General features: G+C 37.0%; 1 protein-coding gene across 3 annotated transcripts in view; it reads right to left on the bottom strand.

The window, feature by feature from the left end:
- Positions 1-25,049, bottom strand: part of GSAP (gamma-secretase activating protein) — a 94,474-nt gene that overhangs the window by 39,589 nt on the left and 29,836 nt on the right. For all 3 annotated transcript variants that reach the window (XM_081079189.1, XM_081079191.1, XM_081079190.1), the window contains 10 exons: positions 24,724-24,828; positions 23,946-24,005; positions 22,975-23,018; positions 21,973-22,058; positions 8,687-8,764; positions 7,203-7,280; positions 3,744-3,836; positions 3,401-3,618; positions 1,747-1,816; positions 1,147-1,229 (listed from right to left, as the gene is read on the bottom strand). In XM_081079189.1, the coding sequence (XP_080935315.1) occupies positions 1,147-1,229; positions 1,747-1,816; positions 3,401-3,618; positions 3,744-3,836; positions 7,203-7,280; positions 8,687-8,764; positions 21,973-22,058; positions 22,975-23,018; positions 23,946-24,005; positions 24,724-24,828 (915 nt within the window). The remainder of the gene's footprint in view (positions 1-1,146; positions 1,230-1,746; positions 1,817-3,400; positions 3,619-3,743; positions 3,837-7,202; positions 7,281-8,686; positions 8,765-21,972; positions 22,059-22,974; positions 23,019-23,945; positions 24,006-24,723; positions 24,829-25,049) is intronic.

The following is a 25,049-nucleotide window of genomic DNA, read 5'->3' as shown; positions in this document are numbered from 1 at the left end:
ACAGGGCAGGAGAAAGAGAGAGAGAGATGGGTGGTGAGGAAAGGAAGCTGAGGTACATTTCCTGACACTGGGTGGTTTAACCTGCAAACTTCCTGCCACGTTACCACAGAGTCTACACGTATATTCACACGTAGAAAGAAAACAGTGAGGACCTAAAGAAGGAACAAGCTCAGGTCTTCCCCTTATAATTCTACAGTGAGGCATAAAAGTTCAATAAGTTTAACAGTAAAACACAAGAAGAAAGGGCCTTTGGGAAACCACTACCATTGTGCATACCAAAAATGTAGAAATCAAACTCAGGTGATATGTCTTTTTTAAGGACTATATTTAGTCTAAAAACAAAACGGGAACTGTCCTAGTACAATTTATCCTAGTACATATTTTCCTAGGACTGTGTTACCTGAATTAAATTTATTTTTCTAAATGCCTTTGTGATATGGACCTCTAATTCCAGGCTAAGTGTGTAGTTCTAACGTCTGCATATGAAAGGAGAAGCAGAACCTTTTTCAGGGGATGCCTGTATGTGCTTTTCATTTTCTGATCCAACAAAGCCCAGCTTATTGCACCATGTTCAAGGAAAAATGAACAATATTTTAGCTCAGCACTTCCTAATTAAAAAGGAGGGAGTCTGGACCAACAGGAAGAAAAGGTTAAATGCAGTGAGTTTGCTTAAGACAACTAACATTCACTGATCGTAAAGCTCTAGAGTTATTACACATTTTCTTTATAAGGCTGGGAGAAGGAGTCATGAAGGTGCTAATCTACTAAGAGACTCTCTCAGATTAATAGCAGTGGTCCAGCGTTCCTCATTTATAAAACCCTAAGAACTGTATTAATCCACTCTAGTCACTAATGAAATTAAAATAACATTTGGAGATGATAGAGGCTTAGTTCTGCTTGGTAGTTCTAGGAAGTGTAACAAATACCCTGTACCTTCTCCTTCAACTGCACTGTTTTGTACAAATATCTATGGCCAACAGCAAGGATTCACTTTATTTTTCTGCCAGAAAAATGCCAACTCAGCTCCTTATCAGTCAAAATTGAAACGAAATCACAATGTTGGTCACTATGACAGAAATATCTTACAACTGACCCACAACTGTAAGTCAATTTTAATTACATAAGGAATATAAAGCATTAACTTACTGTACTCCAAGTGAGAACAGAGGAATATGGCAAAAGTTTATCCCAATTACTTGTCTCTGGGTATATGCTCCAATATGAAGAAGCTAAACAGGTTTTAAAAAAAAAATAGACATGGTTTAATAATAAGGTAGTAGACATTGTAATTTTCCCAAACGAGCAAACCAATAAAGGTTTTCATCCTCTAAACCTTAACCATTATGATTTTATCTACTGATTAAAATGCTTAGGTTCTGCTTTTGACAATGAGAATAATTTTTTAAAAATTATTTGGCACTTATATGTATTTAAATGGCATTATACCACTTCATATACAATCAGCCAACGCAAAACTAAGAAAGTTACATTTTACTGAAAAAAAAATCACTAATGAGGTTATAGAATCAAAATCATATCCTATATCTCATCAGTCTCTGAACAGCCACAACTTGTCACAAAACCACAAGAGAATGAAATTTAATTAGCTGCTGGCTGCAATAGAGTAAAAAAAAAAAAAATTCCTAACCAACAATTTGACAGGTTGAGACATTATCAATTTTCTGTTTTCCCTCAAGCAAAAGGGTCAAGGATTCAACTTAACATGCAAACATCAGCAATACCTACCAATTATAAATTCCTGAATGAGGTCAAATGAATGGCAGGCAGAGACGTTCTCAGAAACCCATTGAATAATCTTTAAGAAGAAGACAACTCTGTTAATATTTAAATCTGCCCTGTGCCCCCACCACCAAAGAAGTATAAAATATATATGAATCTTTTAAAATCTGTATCTATTTTGAAATTGCCTAAGTATATGCTCACTTCTATACTACCTTCAAGATATTAATACATAATGCAAGACTGTGTGGGTGGAACGGTATTATAAATGAGATCCTTTTTACACATCTTTTTAATAAGTGCCTTTGGCTGGGATCCAAATAAGCTTTCCTCAACCCAATGTTTGTTTTTGCTAGAGGAGGTCCTATTCTAGCACAGTACCAGTGGGGAAAGCGATAGGACACAGGAGAAAACAAACCCACTAAGCTTGGAGGCAGGAGACCTGGGTCTGAATTCCAGCTCAGTAATGAGTGTGAACATTATCACACGATTTAACTTTTATGAGCATCACTGTACCATGCTTCCAAGGGAGGGATAATCCCTGTGATATCAACAGCTGTCTCTTAAGTCTCCAAAACCATCCGCACCCGCTGGAGGAATAAAGCCCCTCGTTCCTTACCTTAGATTGCCAGGTACTCTATGGCCTCCCTAGCCATGAGTAACATTCTCACATTTCTGCTCCTACCAATAAGTTGTTTTCATTTCCAAATCTCTTCATGCTAACTGTACTTATTTTCATAATCAGGTAATTTAATAAACTATTATCATAGGTAAGTGAAATATGGATGCAAAAAAAGTACTGTTGGATCAAAAAAGCTGGATACTTTGGAAAGGCTGAAAGGCATGTGTCTAAAACACTAAAAAACTAAATGTTAAGTGAGGCAACTATAAAAGATTGAGAAAAAATTGCCCTATATACATAGATTGCTTTGAAATTATTGATCTCCTTAGGGAACAAAAAAGTAATAGGAAATCAGAGATAATACATTACTAGAGGTTTTATGTAAGAAAAATGATAATGAACTTCAATTAACGATATACAAATAAAAGGCCTTAATCTACATCAGAAGATGGGTGAATAAATGTACATTTATATGTTTTACGTTAAAATAAAATGTTTAAGGTATCTTTTTTTTTCAATTAACCAACCACCCATTGGTCCCAATTAAGTCTCATAAGAGGGATTCTCTGACTTCACAGAATAGTTATAAAATTAAAAGATAAAATGTGTAAAAGTGCTTTGTAAATTGTAATGTGCAATTGAAATGTAAACTATCTTTATTGAAAACATAATAAATACATGCCACCAGATTTTAGTCCATTTGACGACGTACACCAAATAAAGATAAGGTGGAAAAGCAGGTATTTGAGAAACTCATTATTTACTGAGCACTTCCTTTAAATGTTATTGATGTAGCTAAACATTTATTCACAAGGTGGAAAAGAGCAGTCAGAGGAACAGACACACGCTTATCGCCAGAGGTTTACTTGGATCCACAAAAAGGAGCACCAGAGAAGAATACATTCAAGTCAGGAGAGAGACCATAAACCTCAATTAATTGTTAACAAATAAAAATAACTTCTGTTCGTTTTCAACCATGACATAAATACATTTGACGTTGTCTATTTGCCAATTTTGAAACTTAAGCTATGTTTCCACCTTTGCTTCCAGGAACTGTGGGTCGCGGCCACATGACAGCACACAGTGCAATACGGCTATCTTCTCACAGTCCAGCTGGGTGTTCCATAGGAACTCGAGTAAATACGACTGGTTGAGGAATGCTCTATAGAGCTTTCCAGAACACCAGTCCAGTACCAGGGACCCTGACAGTGACTGTAAAGGACTATGAGGTAGCATATCAATCACTTCATTGTTTCCTGGGGGGGAAAAAAAGTAGATCAGCAAATAAAAGGACCCCCTCTCACCTCTCACCCAAACATAAACATTAAAGTCAAAATAAACCCATCTGGACCACGTTGTGGGAGAAAAACTACAGCCATACCTGTCAAAAACAAACTGTGGCAGATCAGGTCTGGGTGTTGAACGTTAAGTAGATGAAAGAAATGACCAGGTAAGTAAACAGCCACATAATAGTCTGCAGAAGAGAAAGATGTAGGCCATTGACATGTGGTAAGAGCTATACAGCTATAGATAAAGCCCAGAACTTCACAGTATCCCTATGTTTCTTTGAATCTCTTAAAACACAAAAGTTTGACCAACGTGATACCAATCTCTCTGATGTCAGTACATTTCTTCTTACTAGCCAGATCTCATTTATTTCTATTGGTGGCTAATTTTCATCAGACATTTAGCCATGATTACCTTAATTTAATCTATAGTTTTGTTTCTAAGTAAATTGTGGCTTTATGTGAATCTCAATGGTCTTTGGGAGTACATTAGAATAAAAAATATTGAGCACTATGAATTATTCCTTACTCTGATAGGCTGGGAATAGCTTATCGTGGGAATTTCCTTCAGTTTCTGCCAGTTTGGGGAAGCTCTAAAATTTAGTTTCCTGTGTTTGGCCACTCATCCTCCTCACCATAGTCATCCTCATCTCTGTTGCCATCATTATTATCATCGTCATCATCATCATTTTGCTTAGAGAAACTTTAAATTGATACTCATCAAAACAATCTCCGCAGGCATTCTGACACTTCATGAAGTTCTAATTTATTTTTTTGCATAGCTAGCTGCCTACAATTCACACCTTCATGGTCCCTGCACTACATATTTTTGTACCAAGAACATTTGTATACAGATTGAACCAAGGTATAAAAATAGACTTCTGGTGAATGGGAGGGTAGAAGTACCAATAATTGTTTAGGATCATAGGAAAACAGAAACTCACATAATAGTAGTGAATTTCATATAGATAAAACATTTAAATTATAAGTGAGCCAACTGGAAACTCATTTTTCTAAGAAGCTATATGAAGAGCTTTATATGAAGAAATATATGCTAATCATTTGCATAGGAGGCATTGTGTGCAAAGGAAGGGAAAGAGGATGTAAAACTCTAACCAACTGGCTTATAAGTGTCCTTTCAGTCACTGTGGATTAAGTGATATTAAAGTGCTTAGCACAAATGGTTGCAGTAATATAATTATGGCAAACCTAAAAGAGCAAAACACAAATAATAATATAGTAGGGCACAATGGTATGGATTTGGACATCAAATGACCTAGGCTAACCAGTTAATTAGGATGGTACTATGTCTCTGGGATGGGAGCATTTGGAAATATATTGAGGGTGTTTTGGATTGTCACAATCATTGGGATGGAAGGGGGGTTCCTACCGCCATTCAATGAATGGGGCTCCCGGGACATTAAATGCCTCACTGTACAGGACATTCTCACACAAAGAATTACTGTCGCACCAAAGATGTCAGTGCTACTTGTGGTAGGCTGCATGGTGGCTTCCAAAGATGTTGATGGGCTAATCCCCAGAGCCTGTGAGTACATTACTTTAAGTGACAAAAGACACCTTGCTGATGTGATTAAGGATTTTGAGACAGGAAGAATATCCTAGATTATCCAGCGGACCCATCAATGTTTTTGTAAGAGGGAGATTTGTCTATAGAAGAGAAGACCATAGGACGAAAGAGATTGAAGTGATATGGTCCCACGCCAAGAACTGCTAACCTCTAGTGGGGGCAAAAAATGCATTCTTCCCTAGAGTCTCCAGAAAGAACCATTTCTGCCCATATATTAATTTTAGCTCCTCAAGATTCATTTCAGAATTCTGACCTCCAGGACCATAAGAGAATGCTTGTGTTTTTTTTAAGTCCTGAATTTATAGTGATTTGTTACAGCAGCAATACGAAACTAATATAGTGCCCCTGATCAGAGACACTAAAAGAAGCCTGAGCACACATTTCAGCCTTTCTAAGCCTCAGTTTCATTGTCTGTAAAATAGGGATATCATCACCAAGCAGAATTATTGTAATAATCAAGGTAACTTATGTAAAACAGCATATAATACTCATTTAAAATGGTAGCTTTTTATTTGTAAACATATCTTTCTTATAGAGAGGTGTTTGGGGAGTCACAAAAAATGTCCAAAAAACTCTGTTATTTAATATCAATCAATATAAACCCCTTTTGATCAGGTGACATTTTGAAACATTGCATGCAATTACTAGAAAAAAAATACATCACTCAAAAAAGCAATATTGTTGTCATAAAAATTACCTCTAGAATAGTTTTAACTGGGTACAATTTTGTGTCTATCAAGTAAAATGTGTTTAAGAAGGAACATTGACCTACGTAAAATAGCTTCTTTTCACAAAGCTCTGGTACTTCGCTTTTCTCATTCTGAAGACCGTAGATTAAATCATGCCTACCATTTTCAAGAGTCATTCCCAGGGGTAAAAAAAAAAAAAAAAAAGATAACTTTTTTTTTCCTCACAAAATGCCAAGTTGTTTTTAGTGGAAACTTTCCCACAAGACGCTTGAGATGGGGTGCTCATATATAGCATTGCTGATAAGAATCAAGTCCCAGGCCCAAGACAGAAATCTTGTATTTATCCCTCTTACCACAGGAAGCAGTAGCATGAGGCCTCTCCAAGGCAATTTCCCAGAGGTTCAGAGCTCACGATAAAATGTGCCACATACTGGCCCACTTAGCATAAGATATCTCATCTCACCCATAGTATCATTCAAAACAAAAAACCTTTTCATGGATATTCTTATTTTTTTTGGTTCTAAGTTTGCCCAGTTCCCTCACATCACAACTGCCTAAACTTACGTCATGATAGTAGCTTTTCCTTTTTAAATATTGTGCCATGTCTCACACGTAGGCAAGCAATTGTTGAGTTTAGTCTTGTGCTGACCTGTTTGTGCCCCAACTAGCATGGTGAAGCTGCTTGCACTGGAGCAGTACAATAAACCCCTTCTTTATTTTCTTCCTCATAGACTCCCTTAATACTACTCAAGTTCCCTTTATCATATTTACTCAGCGAAAAACAACTCACTCCAGCTGATCCATAAATCACTTGGGGGATTTGGAAGCTCTTAGCAATTAGCAACAGGGAAATGGACCATTTCCCCAATGCCTTTGTCCTCTCCAGACTCAAGGACCGACATCATGTATTATTTCTCAGGGGCTTTTAAAAAGGGAACACCTCATGTACTGTCATCATTTTTATAAAAACAAATGGCTTTTAGGATTGCTACTAAAAACGTAAGAAAGCTCACAGCGTAGGTTCTCTAAAAAGAGAGATGTACTCCTCCTCCCAAACCTCCCCCACCATAAAAAGGCTGATGGATTTGGGGCGGGGAGAGGTTGTTTCCAGAGAAAACCTTCTCCTATCAGGCTTCAAAAAGGTCAGTGATCCAAGTCCCAAAGAGGCATGAGAAAATGGGGTGCCCAGAAAAGAAAATGAGATACAAAAGGACGATATAAAAGGACATGTACTGGAAGGATGGCTCAGAACACAGATGCCTCTCTCTCTCACTCACCAAGGTTGAGAAAAGTAATGCCCTGTGTCACACATGAGTCGGCACTCCGGAGAGCAGCAGTGAAGGTCTTGCTGTGCCCTGTGGAGAGAGAAGCCATGAACATGAAGCCAGAGAAAGCATGTTAAGAAACAAAGAGCTGGAATTCCATGCAAGGCAGTGACTCTATGTAATACTCGCAACATTTACTACCTGTGACACTGATAAAGTAAGTCTCTTTAACGTCTAGATCTCCTGGTTCCCTATCATTCTCCAAAAGCCAGCATTGAAGGTGCATGAGCTGAGAGCAGTCACATTGCAGGAGTTATTCCTATATTCCTTTTCTATAATCTTAGACCTTAACAGGTAGGTTGTGCTGAGAGGGAAGGATCCAAAGGAATCCACTTAAGGATCCAAGAGATGGAGGAGACCAGGTGGCTCACTGACACATCCCTGAAGTCATTAAGATGCTCTGAGACGTGTCGGAGTCACTTAAAAAGGGTAGTAGAATGCTTACTAAACTCAGTGTATTAGGCTTCACTCTCCATTTTTCTAACTCTTCATCTTCAGAAAAGTTTTATTTACTGGTTACAATCAATCATTAATCATTAGAAAATGTGTGAAAACTTTCCACAAAATATCAAACTTACACTATTAAAGCATCTCTATGTGGTTAGTTAGAAGTTACATTCAGTTTCTTTATTATTGAGTAAGTATTGAACTTTGTTACCTCAAACTAACTTCTGAAGAAAACATTAGGCACTCCCACACAATAGTAAACTGCAGAGTGGCCTGGCATAAAATTTTTTACATTTTGAAAAAAATCCATCTGTAAAAAATGTTAACTCTACCCACGTTATAGACTATGTAAACACTAATTGAAGAAACTAAACAAACAAAATAAATACTCCTTAGCATGGGTGAGACTTAAACTGTTAGAGGTTATACTGTGGCTGACTTCAGAAATGGAAAAGGTTGGGAATTTCACTGTGCTCCCCACGCTGACTTGGACATATCAATTTCTCGGGCAACCGATGAGTGAAATGAAATAAATGTTTCTTAGTTCTAAGACCTGTTAAGTTCTGAGACCATGAAAGTTTTAAACGAAATCCTTCCATACTTTTGTAAGTTAAGTTTGTTGATACTTTCTAATTAGTAATAATAAAAAAGAAACACACTTTGGGCAAATACATCCATTAAGATTGGAAGATTGATTTATAGGCCTAGAAAAAGATATAGGTCAGGATAAAAAATATATACTACATGAAAATAATTAGCTAACTTAATATTTATCACTAGTGTATTTCTTCAGGAAATAAGTATTATATAGATATAGAATATATACAGCTATAATAGATATAGAATATACACAGAATATACACAGAATATATACAGATACAGAATGTACTGATAAAATTTATTGCAAAGTAATAAGACTTTAAAATGTATCAAATTTGCTACTATTTGGAAAAAGTGATTATGTAAAATACAAAATAAATGAAAAGTACCTTTATGAAGGTAAAACACCGAATACGTGATTTGTTCCCAAGAGTCAAACTTCGGGCTGTAACATACACACAAACTTCCTAGAAGTAAGAAGGTATTTAGTAGAGCTTAGTAGAATCATAGACAAATAAAAAGTTTCCTAAACCACTTAACCTTACTTCCATTCCTTTAGATGTCCTGCCTCAATTTACCTCATTTTTATTTCCGAGTTCTAGAAATGGTACATTAACAAGCTACTAACAATTTTCAGTTTCACAACACCTCAGCACCCACCATAAGCAGTGTACTGTGTAGGCTACTGAAGGGTAGGAAAGTGAATGGAGATAATTCTAGGTAGGATGTCATGGGAGACTAGAGAAGTGTCCAGAGCTTCATGAGATGCCCCTAACAGACACACACTACTCTGGCCTCTTAGCTAGCTTGTCTTCCAGTCATCACTAAGAGCGATAGACCCTAATTTATCTAAAACGTGTCTCTTCTCTACAGAAAGTTTCCAGTCTTATTTATCTAGAATGAAAGGCAAATTGGGGCAATAAGAGCAAACATGGTGTGTGAGCCCCCTACCCACCCATATTTAGGTCATAAAGGGCCTTGGCCCGAGGGCGAAGGAGAGAGCTCCTGGCATAGAGTGACCTTTCTAGGCCTTCCCTTAAGCCATCCCTCCAGAACACCTTCAGCCCTCCCACTTCCTTCAATATGCAAAATCACACATCATCTCCAGAGACTGTTGCTATATGGATAGCTAGATAATGTCCATCAATGACCTACAAATGCGGGCATTATGCTTAAACTTCAGTCTAATGACAATTTTTATGTGATTAACTGAAATAAGAGATTTCCCTGGTGGAAAAGAACTTGACAAGGAGTCTGGAAACCTGGGTTCTTGTCCCCAAGCTAATATTTAATTAGCTGTGTGGATTCAATCATTACATTACTTCAGCGAATCTCAGTATTTTCTGTGTTATACTGTACTAGTTTCTTTAGCAAGGAATCATGTAGGAAAAAAGCCCCTGAGAAGGCCGCTTAAGGATTATTATAAGCAGTCTTTATAATATTTACCATTTGTGCCTATTTTTAATGACATTTAAGACTGCAATGTATTGTTAGAAGTACATATTATTGCAATATCTTAAATACAAAATAAACAAAAAAGACTAGATTTATTAGATAAAAGTAGTAATAATTCTGTCAGATATAAAATTACTGTTATGGTTACTAAGCACACAATGTCATTTTCCTTAAAATGACAGCAGACACACTAAGAATAAAAGTAATGCTGTACTGGAATGACGTCATAGGAATGGCGGCAGCGGGGCGCATTTTTAGATTGCTCCTACGGATCTTATCACAAAGGGGACATATAACCCATCAAAGGACTCTCTGCTCATCACGCAGAACAGCTAAGTGACTCGTGCAAGGATTACTTGCAGGTCAGCAAATTGGGTGCGCAGGGGAAGAGGGAAGGGAGCGGACACAGCCCGCATCTGTGGCAGTGGAAACAAGGTCCGCACCTGTGGCTGTGGAAATGCGGCCGGCATCCACAGCTGCAGAGACGCAGAGGATCCCAGGACGGAACAGAGAACACAAAAGCCAGGAGGTGGGCTCTTTCCCTGCATCCCACAGCTGATCTCTCCCACCGAGGGGGCAGCATATCCAGCATTTGAGGCAATAACCTCAGTGAGACCTCCAGTTGGGTCCTAGGCCGGACAAAGGACACAAACTCCACACCTGGGCCCCTCCCCCCACTCTTCCAATCCTACTCCCACCCTTCCAAAGACTTAAACTGGCCCCTGAACTGAGGAGTAGTGTCAGATTACAAAAAAGCCTTATTGCTCAGGCTCTAGGAAGACTAGCGTGCAGCTCTGACCCAGGGAAGAGGCTGGGAAGAGTGTGATTTTTGCTGGGCTACGAGAGAAGAGACTCCTCCACCCTCAGCCACCACCTTCTCTGGCCTGCGGGAAGAGTGTGACACCACGGGGCTGGGAGAGAGAAGACCCTTCCATTGCCAGCCCCCACCCTTTCTGGCCTGCCTAGGACTGGGCAATTACAACTGCAGTGGCACTCCCAGGGATCAGCAGTAGGCGGCAGGTGCAGCTCTGGGCTTTCAGCAGCTCAGAAATCTCCCGCCTGCCACACACACACACACACACACACACACACACACACACACACACGGAAGAAGTGCCCTAAGACTCAGGAGAACTGGACACAGAGCTGGTGGTGCTACTCTCAGTGTGCATATGTGCAGGCAAGGGCAGAAAATACACTGACTTTGTAGAAACTACCATCCAGACCCCTCAGCCCCACGCATCTAAATCTGCAGTTCCAATGTCACTCTGGGCACCAGTTGACCGGCTCTGCCTGCACAATACGCAGAGGACTCTTAGATATAGCAGAGGACAACCTGGAGATTACTTGGTGGGCTTAAGCCAAGACTGGCACTGCTTTTGGTTTTGTTTTATTTTGTTTTGTCTTTATATCTTTGATAGCTTTGCCTGTGTTGAGTGGGAGTTGTTGGTTGTTTTTACATGTGAAGGTATTTGATTTTTTCTTTGTTGTTGTTGTTGTGCTTGGTGATTTGCTTTGTTCTGAAATTGCCCTACCAGGGCTCAGCTTAAGAGGCACAAGATTCAACATACACAGAGGCCAACTCCAGACCAAACCAGAGTACTACCGGGTTTGACCTACAAGTAACACACCCAGAGGGAATTCTCTACAGGCAGAAGAGCCCACAGAGACCAAACCACATTTAAGTGGTCAACCCTCACGCAGCAGAACACCCTGTGGTGGGCAGGGCCAAGTCTCACAACTAGTCAGCCTAGGAGTTAACCCCACCTACTCACAAGCGAAAAGCAATTAAAGATCTTCTTTAACAGGACAATATACACAACACAAGAGTCACCTTTGGAGCACATGCAGAGGAGAAGAACAAAGTAGTGCAAGTCAAATATAAAGGACACATACTACATAAGATAACCCAGCAAGAACTAAGAACTCTAGGAGATCTACCTAATAAATCAAAGCAAACACAGAGACTCAGCCAGAATGGAGAAACAAAGAAACATATCCCAAATAAAAGAACAGAAGAAACTTCCAGAAATGGAACCAAATGAAACAGAGGTAACCAACCTATCAGAGACAGAGTTCAGAACACTGATGATAAGAATATTTAAAGAGCTTAGAGAAGACATAAAGAAGGATGTAGAAATCATAATGAACAACCAGTTAAAACTAAAGAACACAATTACTGAAATAAAGAACTCACTTGAAGGAATTAACAGCAGGTTAGATGAAGCAGAGGATCAAATCAGCGACTTAGAAGAAAAGTTAGCAGAGATCACCCAAACAGAACAACAGAAAGAAAAAAGAATAAAAAACAATGAAGATGGTTTAAGAGACCTCTAGGATAACATCAAGAGAAACAACATGCACATTATAGGAATACCAGAAGGTGAAGAGAGGAAGGAACGGATTGAGAACACATTTGAAGTAATAATGTCCAAAAACTTCGCTAACCTGATGAAGGAAACCAACATACAAGCCCAGGAAGTGCAGAGAGTTCCAACCAGGATAAACCCAAACAAGCCCACACCAAGACACATTATAGTTAAAATGGCAAAGCTTAAAGACAAAGAGAGAATCCTAAAAACAGCAAGAGAAAGACAGAGGATTACATACAAGGGAACTCCCATAAGACTATCAAATGACTTTTCTACGGAAACTTTGAAGGCCAGGAGGGAGTGGCAGAGATACTCAAAGTGATGGAAACCAAAGGCCTACAACCTAGATTGCTTTATCCAGCAAGGCTATCATTTAAAGTTGATGGAGAAATAAAGAGCTTCCCAGAAAAGAATAAGCTAAAGGAATTTATTACCACCAAGCCAGCATTGCAAGAAATACTAAAAGGACTTCTGTAAATAAAGGAAAAATGAAAACAATCTAACTACAAATTTTAAAATGGCAATAACTATGTACCTATGAATAATCACTTTAAATGTAAATGGATTAAATGCTCCAATCAAGAGACATAGGGTGACTGAGTGGATAAGGAAGCAAAACCCTTGTATATGCTATATACAAGAGACTCATTTCAGATCAAAAGACACACACAGGCTGAAAGTGAAGGGTTGGAGTAAGATATTTCATGCAAATGGAAATGAGAAAAAAGCTGGAGTTGCAATACCTATATCTGACAAAATAGACTTTAAAATGAAGAACATATTAAAAGACAAAGATGGGAACTATATAATAAAAAAGGGATCAATCTGACAAGAGGACATAACCCTAGTAAACATCTATGCACCCAACATAGGAGCACCTAAATATATAAAACAGATATTGACTGACATAAAGACAGAGATCAACAGTAACACTATCATAGTAGGGGACTTAACACACCTCTGACAACAAGGGGCAGGTCTTCCAGACAGAAAATCAATATGGAAACAACAGCCTTAAATGACACATTGAACCAGTTGGATTTAATTGATATTTTCAGAGCATTTCACCCCAAAGCTGCAGAATACACGTTCTTCTCAAGTGCACATGGAACATTTTCCAAGATAGACCATATGTTAGGCCACAAAACAAGTCTTGATAAATTTAAGAAAATTGAAATCATACCAATTGTCTTCTCTGACCACAGTGCTATGAAATAAGAAATGAACTACAGGAAAAAATCTGGAAGACACACCAATGCATGGAGGCTAAATAACATGTTACTAAATAATTAATGTGTCAACCAGGAGATCAAGGAAGAGATCAAAAGATATCTCAAGACAAACGAAAATGAACACACGACGACCCCAAATTTATGGGATTCTGCGAAAGCAGTCCTAAGAGGGAAATTTATAGCATTGCAGGCCTACCTAAAGAAACAAGAAACATCATTAATCAAGAGTTTATCTTCACAGTTAAGGGATCTGGAAATAGAACAGCAAAATAAGCCCAAAGAGAGTAAAAGGAAGGAGATAATAAACATCAGAGTGGAAATAAATGAAATAGAAACCAGAAAAACAATACAAAGATCAATGAATCCAAGAGTTGGTTCTTATAGAAGATAAACAAAATTGACAAACCTTTAGCCAGACTCATTAAAAAAAAAGAGAGGACCGAAATTAATAAAATCAGAAATGGAAGAGGAAAAGTGACAACAGACACCGCAGAAATACAAAAAAAAAATTAAGAAATTACTATGAGCAACTATATGCCAACAAATTTGACAATCTGGAAGAAATGGACAATTTTCTAGAGGCGTACAACCTTCCAAGACTAACTCAAGAAGAAACAGAAAACCTGAATAGACTGATTACCACCAGGGAAATTGAATCAGTAATCAACAATCTCCCAACAAACAAAAGCCCTGGACCAGATGGCTTTACAGGTGAATTTTATAAAACATTCAAAAAAGAATTATCACCTATTCTCCTCAAGCTCTTCCAAAAAATCCAGAAGGAGGGAAGACTCCCAAACACTTTTTACAAAGCCACTATCACCCTGATCCCAAAATCAGACAAAGACACCACAAAATAAGAAAACTACAAGCTGATATCTCTAATGAATATAGATGCAAAAATCCTCAACAAAATATTAGTGAACAGAATTCAGCAATACATTAAACAGATCATACACCATGATCAAGTGGGATTCATCCCTGGTATGCAAGGGTGGTTCAACATTCACAAATCAATTAATGTTATACACCACATTAACAAAATGAAAAATAAAAATCACATGATCATATCAATAGATGCAGAAAAAGCATTTGATAAAATCCAGCAGCCGTTTATGATAAAAACCCTTAAGAAAGTGGGAATAGAGGGATCATATCTCAACATAATAAAGGCCATATATGATAAACGCACAGCTAACATCTTACTCAACAGGGAAAAGCTAAAACCATTCCCCTTAAGATCAGGAACAAGGCAAGGTTGCCCACTTTCTCCACTTCTATTCAACATAGTGCTGGAAGCTCTAGCCACAGCAATCAGACAAGAAAAAGAAAGAAAAGGCATCCAAATCAGTAAGGAGGAAGTCAAATTGTCATTATATGCAGATGACATGATACTATATATATAGAGAGAGAGAGAACCCTAAAGACTCCACCAAGAAACTGTTAGAGCTGACAGATGAATTTAGTAAAGTAGCAGGATATAAAATTAATATTCAGAAATCAGTTGCATTTGTATATACCAATAATGTCAGAAGGAGAAATTTAAAAAACAATCCCATTTACAATTGCTTAAAGACTGTAAAATACCTGGGAATAAATTTAACCAAAGGAGTAAAAGATCTGTACTCAGAAAATTATAAGACACTGAAGAAAGAAATGGAAGAAGATACAAATAGATGGATTCACATACCATGTTCATTGATAGGAAGAACTAATATAGTTAAAATGTCCATACTGTCTAAGACAAAATACATATTCAACGCAATTCCTATCAAAGTACCAATGATGTTTTTCACAGAAATAGAACATATAATCCTAAAATTTATGTGGAACCATAAAAGACCCCGATAGCCTCAGCAATCTTGAGAAATAAGAACAAAGTGGGAGGTATCACGATACCTGACATCAAATTATACTACAAGGCTACAGTAATCAAAACAGCATGCTACTGGCATAAAAACAGACATATAGATAAATGGAATAGAGTCCAGAAATAAATCCATGCCTATATGGCCATTTAATCTACGACAATGGAAGCAAAAATGTACAGTGGAGTAAAGACAGTCTATTCAATAAATGGTGCTTGGAAACCTGGACAGAAAAATGAAGCTGGACCACCTCCTTACACCAAATACAAAAATAAGTTCAAAATGCCTTGAAGACTTAAATGTAAGATCTGAAACCATAAAATTCCTAGAAGAAAATATAGGAAGAAACGTCACAGACATTACCCGGAGTAAGATTTTTACTGATATATCCCCTCGCACAAGGGAAGTAAGAGAAAAAATAAACATGTGGGATTATATCAAACTAAAAAGTTTTTTCACAGCAAGGGAAACCATTAATAAAACAAAAAGGGATCCTACTGAATGGGAAAAGATATTTGCCAATGATATATCTGATAAGGGGTTAATATCACAAACTTATAAAAAACTCACTCAACTCAACTCCAAAAAAACAAACAACCCAATTAAAAGAATAAGTGAATGAACTAATCAGAAACAGTTTTGGAGACAGAGGAAAACTGAGGGTTGCTAGATGGGAGAGGGGTGGGGATCAGGGGGAAAGTGAGGGGATTAGAAAACAGTCGGTAACCACAAGATGCTACGGGGTTTTGAAAATTAATTTGGGGAATGTAATCAATAATGTTGTAAAGATTTTGTAGGGTATCCGATGGACACTTGTCCCATTTGGGAGACCACCTCAGGGATGATATAGATGTCTGATCACTGCACTGTACACCTGAAGCTGAACAATAATGAGTGCCAACTATAATTTTATATATATATGTATATATATATATACACATATATATATGTATGTATATACTTACAAGAAGAGGAGTACAGCATTAGGAATACAGACAGTGGAAATGTAATGGCTCTGTGCGATGTCAGAGGGATAGTGGATGTGGGAGGGGGGTTCACACAGTGTGAGGGACATAAATGATGAATATCTAAGTATTACTGTGTCTTGTGTACCTGAAACTAATAAAAAAAATTAAAAAAAAATAAAATGTGGCCTTTTTCATTTTATTTAATTTTAATTAAATGTAAATCACCAGCAGTGGCTAGTGGCTGCCATATTGAACAACATAGCTCTGGAGCACTGGTTCTCAACCCTAAGGTACATTAAACTTACCTGGGCGCATAGATGCCCAGGTTCCACCTTAGATCAACTAAATCAGAATCTCTGGAGGTGAGACTCAGGCATCAGTATTTTTAACATTTACTGAAGGCAAATTAATTAAATTAGCTAAGCCTCAGGAAATTAATTAATTTCCTCATTTGTAAATAAAGAAAATATAGAACTTACCTCATATGATTTTTATATGAGAATTAAGTGAGATAAAGGTTAGCTGCTATTATCATTATTTCAGAATAATTTTACTGTTATTTACATTTGGAGGAAGTCACAGTTTGAAAAAACAAAGCATGCTCTTAATGGTGCGTCCAGAGATGCTTAATAAATACTCATAAATGATGAAGATAACATCTCCACGTTGGCTAGCCTTCGGGAAACCATTTGGACAATGAAAGCTATTAAGGACAAAGTTGTCCAAGGGAAATTATCTCATTGTAAAAGTCTCTACAAAATGCTAAAACACAGAGCTAATTCTGGAAACTTGTGAAGAGCAACCCTTAAAATTATATGGGCAGAAAGAAGAATTTACACTTTTCATCCAGTACTACCTCCCAATAGGTAGTGCACACACACACACACACACAAAAAAAAAATTACAGCCACTGACTCTGAACACACAAGATAGCTCTAAATTCAGCTTCAAGGATAACTATCAGTCATGGAAGGAAGGAGAACATTTTCTTTCTTTCAATGTTTTAGGAAGTCTCTGATTCACCCTCCTACTGTGAAAGCTTAGAAAAATCTATATGAACTCATAATCTTAATACAGAAGTGGCCTGACAACAACAGCAGCACTTTTGCCCACTATCAGCTCTCATGAGCACCCCCACCATCCAGATTGTAATCTCTAATTCCTTGCAAGGTAGCGGGTTTCATTTCTTAGGACAGAAAATTCAAAATGAAGATGCATTCCAGAATGTAAGAAGTAATGGTGAAAGTAACTCCCAATGACCAATATGTGACAACTGAACATCAAATATTATCATAGCAGCATCATTAATATAAATTAATACATATTAATACATATTAATATATTAGTTTATATTAATGCGTATTAATATAAATATGTGGAATATGCTGAGTTTGTATAAGGCCCTGAGTCTATCAGCATTCCTTTTATTAACTTTGTTTTCTGGAAAATTACACTCTCTATTATAGAGAGAGCCATACAGGAATTAGACTAGTTGTTCCTTTCTCCATTCCTACTTTGCTGAAGTACCTTTTTGTTTGTTTGAGCACAAAGGTGAAAAATAATTTTTTAAGAGCAACTTGAGAAATACATAAACTGACACCTTATTAGTCAAAATCCTAAAGGTTATTTCTCTGGCTTGTTTTGGCCTAAATCTGGAAGCATCCCATTTGAAATAAGCTTAGTTTTTTCATTTCTAAGCTGACTGTGAAGAGCAGGTTCATTTTCTATTCTCCTAGATGTTTCTGAGAAAGAAAAAAACAGACTCTTTCACATCTCATGCCAGATACACCTAACATTTTGTTAAACAAAACATGTCATAGATAGCCCATTTATAAATGAAAGCTGCTACTATTCATGAGGAACTCCTATAGAAGTAAAATGAAAAGGAATAAAAGCTTCATAGAATAAAAGTCTGAAGTGATTGTCTACATCTAATAGATTCAAAGTGAATTACTAAGGAAGAACCTATCCTGGTCTCTCCACATGAGCCCAATTACATCCACGTTCTAAGCAAATTCACTCTACCAGTTATTCCTCTTTGCTCTGTATTGTCATCTTTTCTCTTGGCACTAGATACCCTGTAAACATTCAAACATACTGGAGTCTCTACCATCTTAAAAATAATATTTCCTAATTCTACTTCCCCTTCCAGCCATTGCCTCTCTCCTGTGTACAAAGGCTGCTATGATTTTTTTCCACTCCCACATGGTACTTAACCCATCACAATCAAAATTGCACCTTAACAATTGGTAACCACAAAACTGCCACAGGGATATAAAAGACGGTTTGGGGAATATAATCAATAATGTTGTAAAGATTTGGTAGGGTATCCAATGGACACTTGTCCTTTTAGGGAGACCACCTCAGGGATGGTCTAGGTACCTGACCACTGCAGTGTACACCTGAATCTGAAGCTGAATAATAATGAATGTTGATTATAATTTATATATATATGGTCATAGGATGTGGAGCACAGCATAAGGAATAGAGTCAGTGGAACTGTAACAGCTATATACGATGTCAGACGGGTAGCAGAGGGGTTATCATGGGTATAAATGTCTAACTATTACATTGTTTTGTACACCTGAAACTAATAATTTAAAAAAAAACATGCAAAAAAAATCACCTTAATCACCCAACACAAACTACTCACAGATTCCTCCATCCTGCCAGACTCAAGGGACTCTACCTCTCACTACCTATTAAGTAACCACTCTCTCCTTTGTGAAATTCTCTCTGCCTTAATAACTCCCTCTGTTATAATGCCACACTGGGTTTTACTCCTATCTCTCTACACATTTGTTTTCCTTTTCCTTGGGATGTTACACCTAACCTTTATATATTTTTGTTCCTCGATTTTATAACTAAACTTCTTCCCTTTTGATCCTAGACCCCGCCCATGGTTTCAAATGCCAGCTGTAGTCTGGCAACTTCTACATTTATTCATCACCAGTCCTGACCCCTCTTCAAAGCTCCAGATCTCTCAGTTAACACATCTAAAAAAAAACCTCATGATGTTCCTTTCTAAGGCCCACCAAAAACACTACACTGTTCACGCATTTGCTTATGCCAGAAATCTGAGAATCATTCCTCTCCATCTATTTTATAGCAAAGTCTTCTAAGTTCCCTCTCCAAAATTCATCTCAAACCCATCCAATTCTCTCTACTGCTACTGCCTACACTAGTTGAAGCACCCTCATCTCAAAAGTCTGACTACAACCTCATCCTAACTGCTCATCCCCCAACTCTTTCTCCTGTCTCCTCCAACCCATTCTTTACACAGCAGCCATAGTAATGTTTTAAAACTGCATATCTAATCATGTCACTTTCTGCTTGCAATACTTCAGTGGAGGACTGTCAGGAATCCCAAACCAACAGGTGAAGTTGTTGGAAAATAAGACAATCAGAGTATGATGCCAAAGCACTAACACAAAGATCAGAATATACCTTTACAAGGGAGACAGAGGGTGGTTACCACTTAACCAAGGAACCAAATGTAGCATCACTAATATTAGGACATCCTGACATTACACGCCTCCTGATCTGGTACAAATAAAGTTCACAACATCACTTATGAAATATTCTTACCAAAACTATTTAACCTAAATCTAACGATGCCTTTAGGACTAACTTCCCATTTATAGGAAATGTAGAGGATAGTGAAAAAAGTTAAATAATTTCAGATAATAATAATAATTTCACAAGAAAAGAATTAGACAAATCCAGAATGTGGAACATTCCACAAGGCAAATGGCCTGGACTCTTCAAAATGTCAATGTTGTGAAAGGGAAAAAAAAAAACAACAGAGGATAAGAGTTGGGAACTGGTCTATATTAACAGGACTACAAAGACATAACCGAATGTAATTCACAAATCTTGATGGGATCCTGACTTTAAAAGTTATATACATACATACATATATTTATTTATATGCATATACATATATACATACATATATATTTTTAAATAATTATGGAAATTTAAATATTAAATAATTTACTAGTTAACATAATTTATTTCTTTCAGTGATAATGGAACTGAGGTTATATAAAAGAGTGCCCTTAATTTAAGGAGATACATGCTGAATTATTTAGTGGTAAAGTGTCATGATGTCTGCAACTTACTTTTTTTTTTGGGGGGGGGAACTTTTTTTTTTTTAATTTTATTGGGGAACAGTGTCTTTCTCCAGGGCCCATCAGTTCCAAGACGTTGTCCTTCAATCTAGTTGTGGAGGGCGCAGCTCAGCTCCAAGCCCAGTTGCCATTTTCAATCTTTAGTTGCAGGGGACGCCACCACCCCTTGTGGGAAGTGAACCAGCAACCCTGTTGTTCAGAGCTCATGCCCTAACCAACTGAGCCATCTGGCCACCCTGCAACTTACTTTTGAATGGTTTAGTCAAAAGGAAGCAAATGGTACCAATATGTAAGGAAAATGATAAAGAAAATACTATAAATGATACAACTGTTTAAGTAAAAGGCACATTGATGTTCATTATATTCTTGAACTTTTCTGTGTGCTTGAGCATTCTCAAAATAAAATGTCATAATAAGAAAAAATAAAAAACCTTTAATGACTCCTAGAAGGAAATATTAAATCATTCCCCGGTCTGCAGGGCCCTACATTACCTGGCCCCTGCCCATCTCTTCCACTTCCTCTTACAATACTCCTCCCATTGCTCTCCCTACTTCCTTCAAGTCTCAAGTGAAATGTCACTTCCTTCCCTAAACTTCTCAAGACTGGTTTATGGAGGGCCTCGTGTGGCTGAAGGAGACCTGCAATGGACAGGGGGGAAAATGGGATGAATTATGAGAGTGAGGAAGAAAAGCGTGTAATTTTTATGATGAAGAGCAGGCGGGGACATCTTGGAGGAAGGGAGAAACAGAGACAGACTGGCTGAACCAGAACATATTCGAAGATACTCCATTATATGCTCTCATGGCTTCCTACAATTCTCATTCATAATATTTATTATGCTTCTATTTAAATAAAATGTGTGTACTTATTTAGTGTGAAAGATGCACACCAAATAGTAACCTCTATATTAATAAAGACTAGGTCAGTTTTGCTAATCACTGTATCCCCAATAGCTGGCACACAGTAAGTGCATCATAAATGCTGGCTTAATGAATACCATATAATTTTGCTTTAAAGGAATACAATTTTAGTCCAAGTGCTACTTAACTCCACTCAAGTCTGGATATTAAAAATAACTATTACATTTAATTATTACAGTTGATCGTTTAGATAACTATTAAGGTTAATCAGTAGTCCCCCACCCCCAGATTCATTCATGTAATCATACTCCTCTCCTTTCATTTTCAGGTACTTGTTTCCCCCCCTGTATTTTACCTATGTACAATGTACAACTTTATGTCAAGCTTTGATTGCTAGCTCAGTAGGTTGTAGTTTGGCTCTTAAAGTAGCCAACTATTTAGATTTAGAACCCAAGCACATCAGGTAAGCCTGATGCAAAAAGCAACCCCATTGCTGTGTCTTTTGGTAAAAGATGAAGTAGGTGAGAAAATGGAGATTGATTAAATGAGAATCCATGCCCTCTATTAGAACAATAACACAAAAAATAACTAGTAGAATAATAACCCTGTGGACTGCAAAAATGTAAAATGACAGTGGAGAAGATAATCTGGTATATAAAACTCCACATGATCACTTATGTAAATGTGTCCATATTACATTTCACTTTCAAGATCCATATAGCTAAATGGCTAAATTTTATATAGAACTCTAGTTGAATAAATTGGTAAATGCAACCCTGATTCTACCTGTATGGTTGGTAAAAACGCACAGAGTCAGGTATTTGGATAATTTCTCTTGGTCTTGAAGGTCATCACATCCAAAGTTGACAAGTCTAAGAATATAAAAGATGACATTGTGAATGCATTTAAAAATAAATTCCCTCATAAAAGGTAGTAACCACTAAAATATACCCACAGAAGTAGAGACGTGAAAAATTTAAGTAGAGAACATGTTTGGGTTTTTTTTTTGGTTAAAAAAATTCTGTAAAACAGTGATTTAAAAAACTACATGGTGCATAAATGGTATGGGCTGGGCAACAGAGGAAAAAATATATCACTTTCAAAGCTTACATTTTTATAACTTTTTCTGATTTAGAGTAGTGCATATACTGTTTCAAAATAAGTACAACTGAATATTCATATATGATGAGATAAAGCTAGTGAAACACTTAAAATTTTAGGATTATCATTACTTTAATTCAAGAGGACTTCCATTTCTTCTATGCGCTATTGGCTTTATGTGTATTTTTTCAAAAGTGTTTCATGCTTTTACTACATGCAAAATAGTCCGGGGTGGGGGGGGGGAGTCGCTTTTTGTGTAAAGAGGAAAATAGAAAAGAAATAAAGCAGTGGACTCAGCTGAGCTACAAGTGGATTGACCTGTGATATCCTCTTTGATGGCAACAAGAAGGTTTTGATGTTTGATTCTAAATGTAGCTCTCTCTGACTCATCAAATCTTTTATTGAATCGCAGGGAGAAGGGCACTTCCATAGATCAAAATAAATGGAGATGCCCTACAGAAAGAAATGGCTGTAAAAGTCAATACTCTTGACTTTGCATGGAAAAACCCTGTGTTCATGCTTGATAAAACTGCTTAGAGTCCCTAGGGAGAACAGAAACACAAAAGAAGATACACACACACATACACGAAATTATCCTTTTATCTGCATACCCCAGATTAGATATAAATATAATCATTTTGCCCATGAGTATCTGTAAAAATTAATAGTAATCTATGAATAACTTACTTAAATCCTGAGTCACTTAATGATATGTCCAAGGGTGCTTCAAACTGTCAAAAAATCAGCAGAAAAACAAAAAAATGACATTACTACGTGACAAGAGTTCTGAAAACCAGAGCAAGCCTGATAACACTGTAATTACCTAATCATGAAGAGCACATTTAACCATCATTATCTTCACAGGTCATTCCCCAAATTCACAGCACAGAAATTACATCAAGAATATTCTGGAGTTTACATACAATCACAAGCTTGATGTATATTTATTTCTCAAAGGGCTAATACTTGGCAAACTTTGCCTCAGATTTGAGTATCATAAATGGGATGTATGATAAACCAATTGGAAGGAATAAACTTTTACAAGACACAGATGACCTCATAAGGAGGGAAGGACTGTGTCTTCAGAAGGACAGTGGCTGAGTCAAAAGAGAGGGTGGGGCAGAAGGAATAAATGAAATTCTTACAGTGGTATGATACCAATCTACATTAGACACCAATATTAGTCCTAGTCAAGAAGAAGAAGAATGTACTGTCCATCACAAATAAAACTATCATTCCTCACCTCAAGGCTAGCATTACAAATAGATTTGCAAAAGTCATGCTAGAGTTTTAATAATTAAACTATACCCTCTTACTATTTCCCTTATCCTCAAATTTATCAACCTCACAAGTCCTCTGGCATCAAATGACTTATTACCACTTAAAGACCACACCTAGTACCTTCTACTAATCCTCACTTTTGTTTCTTTAATGAAAGGCATTCAGTTAGCAGAAATTTTCTGTTTGTGCTCTTCTAATCTCCTATATTAATTGCATTTGTCATAGGGTTGAAGCCTCAAAATGGCAAGGGCCATTTTACTTGCTCACACAAGTGACTGACACATCAAGAATGTTAAAATGCTGTTTATGATAACAACTCTCTTTAGAAGGGGACGTGTTATAAAATTTCCTGTAGCCCAATCATTCTCTGGACTTACCATTAAGTTAAAGTTCTCATCAGCACAAAACTGGATACATTTTAAGATACTCCTTGATTTCTAAAAGAGGAAATAGAATGACATAGTAGCCAAAAAAAATCAACAAAAACACTAGTTAAAAAACAAAAGAGCAAGAGAAAGAGAGAAAGAAAAGGAAGTAGCCAAGAAGCAAACAGTAATGAAAATCTTTTCATTATTTAAAAAACAATGTTTTAATAATTGTTTTATTTTCCAATTAAAGTTGATATACAATATTATATTAGTTTCATGTGTAAAACATGGTGATTAGACATTTACATAGCTTATGAAGTGAGCACCTCGATAAATCTGGTACCCATCTGACACCATACATAGTTATTACAACATTATTGGCTATATTCCCAGTACTGCACTTTACATCCCTGTGACTGTTTTGTAACTACCAATTTGTACTTCTTAATTCCTTCTCCCTTTTTACTCACCCTCCCCAATCTTCCCCAGATGGCAACCCTGTTTCATTATTTTTTTTATTAAATTTATTGGGGTGACAATTGTTAGTAAATTTACATAGATTTCAGGAGTACAATTCTGTATTACATCATCTATAAATCCCATTGTGTATTCACCACCCAGAGTCAATTCTCCTTCCATCACCGTATATTTGACCTGTTTCATTATTTTTAATAAATCTTCACCGACTGCCCCATCAATGAAAATGCAATGATTAATAAATTACAATTATATAATGTCAAAATTCCATTATACCTATAAAAAGGAGGGCAAGTGGATTAGTTTTTACCTTCAGGTCAATGTAGTATAATCTCTGCTCTGACATATCCCACTGAGCCCAAACAAAGTCCTCTGCTACTCTCTCTCTTGGGAGATGGCCAGAATTTTTGATTACCTAAAGAAGCCATAAGATTTCAGAAATAAACAACGATTTTAAAGGAGAACAGATCTGGAATTCACTATTATTTTGCACATTCTATCTTTATAATACATGTAAATATTTCCATAGTTTATTTTTAGCAGTCCCCCTCCACCCCACCCCCTAACACATACACATAAAAAGTCTTCCCAGAAAAGATTTAAAGCATCATTTCCTTACTTGCTCTTCCCAAACAC

Source organism: Rhinolophus hipposideros, assembly GCF_964194185.1.
Source record: "Rhinolophus hipposideros genome assembly, chromosome: 18".
NCBI lineage: Eukaryota > Metazoa > Chordata > Mammalia > Chiroptera > Rhinolophidae > Rhinolophus > Rhinolophus hipposideros.
Note: the sequence above shows the minus strand (reverse complement) of the source record. Positions and strands in the feature narration are given on the sequence as shown.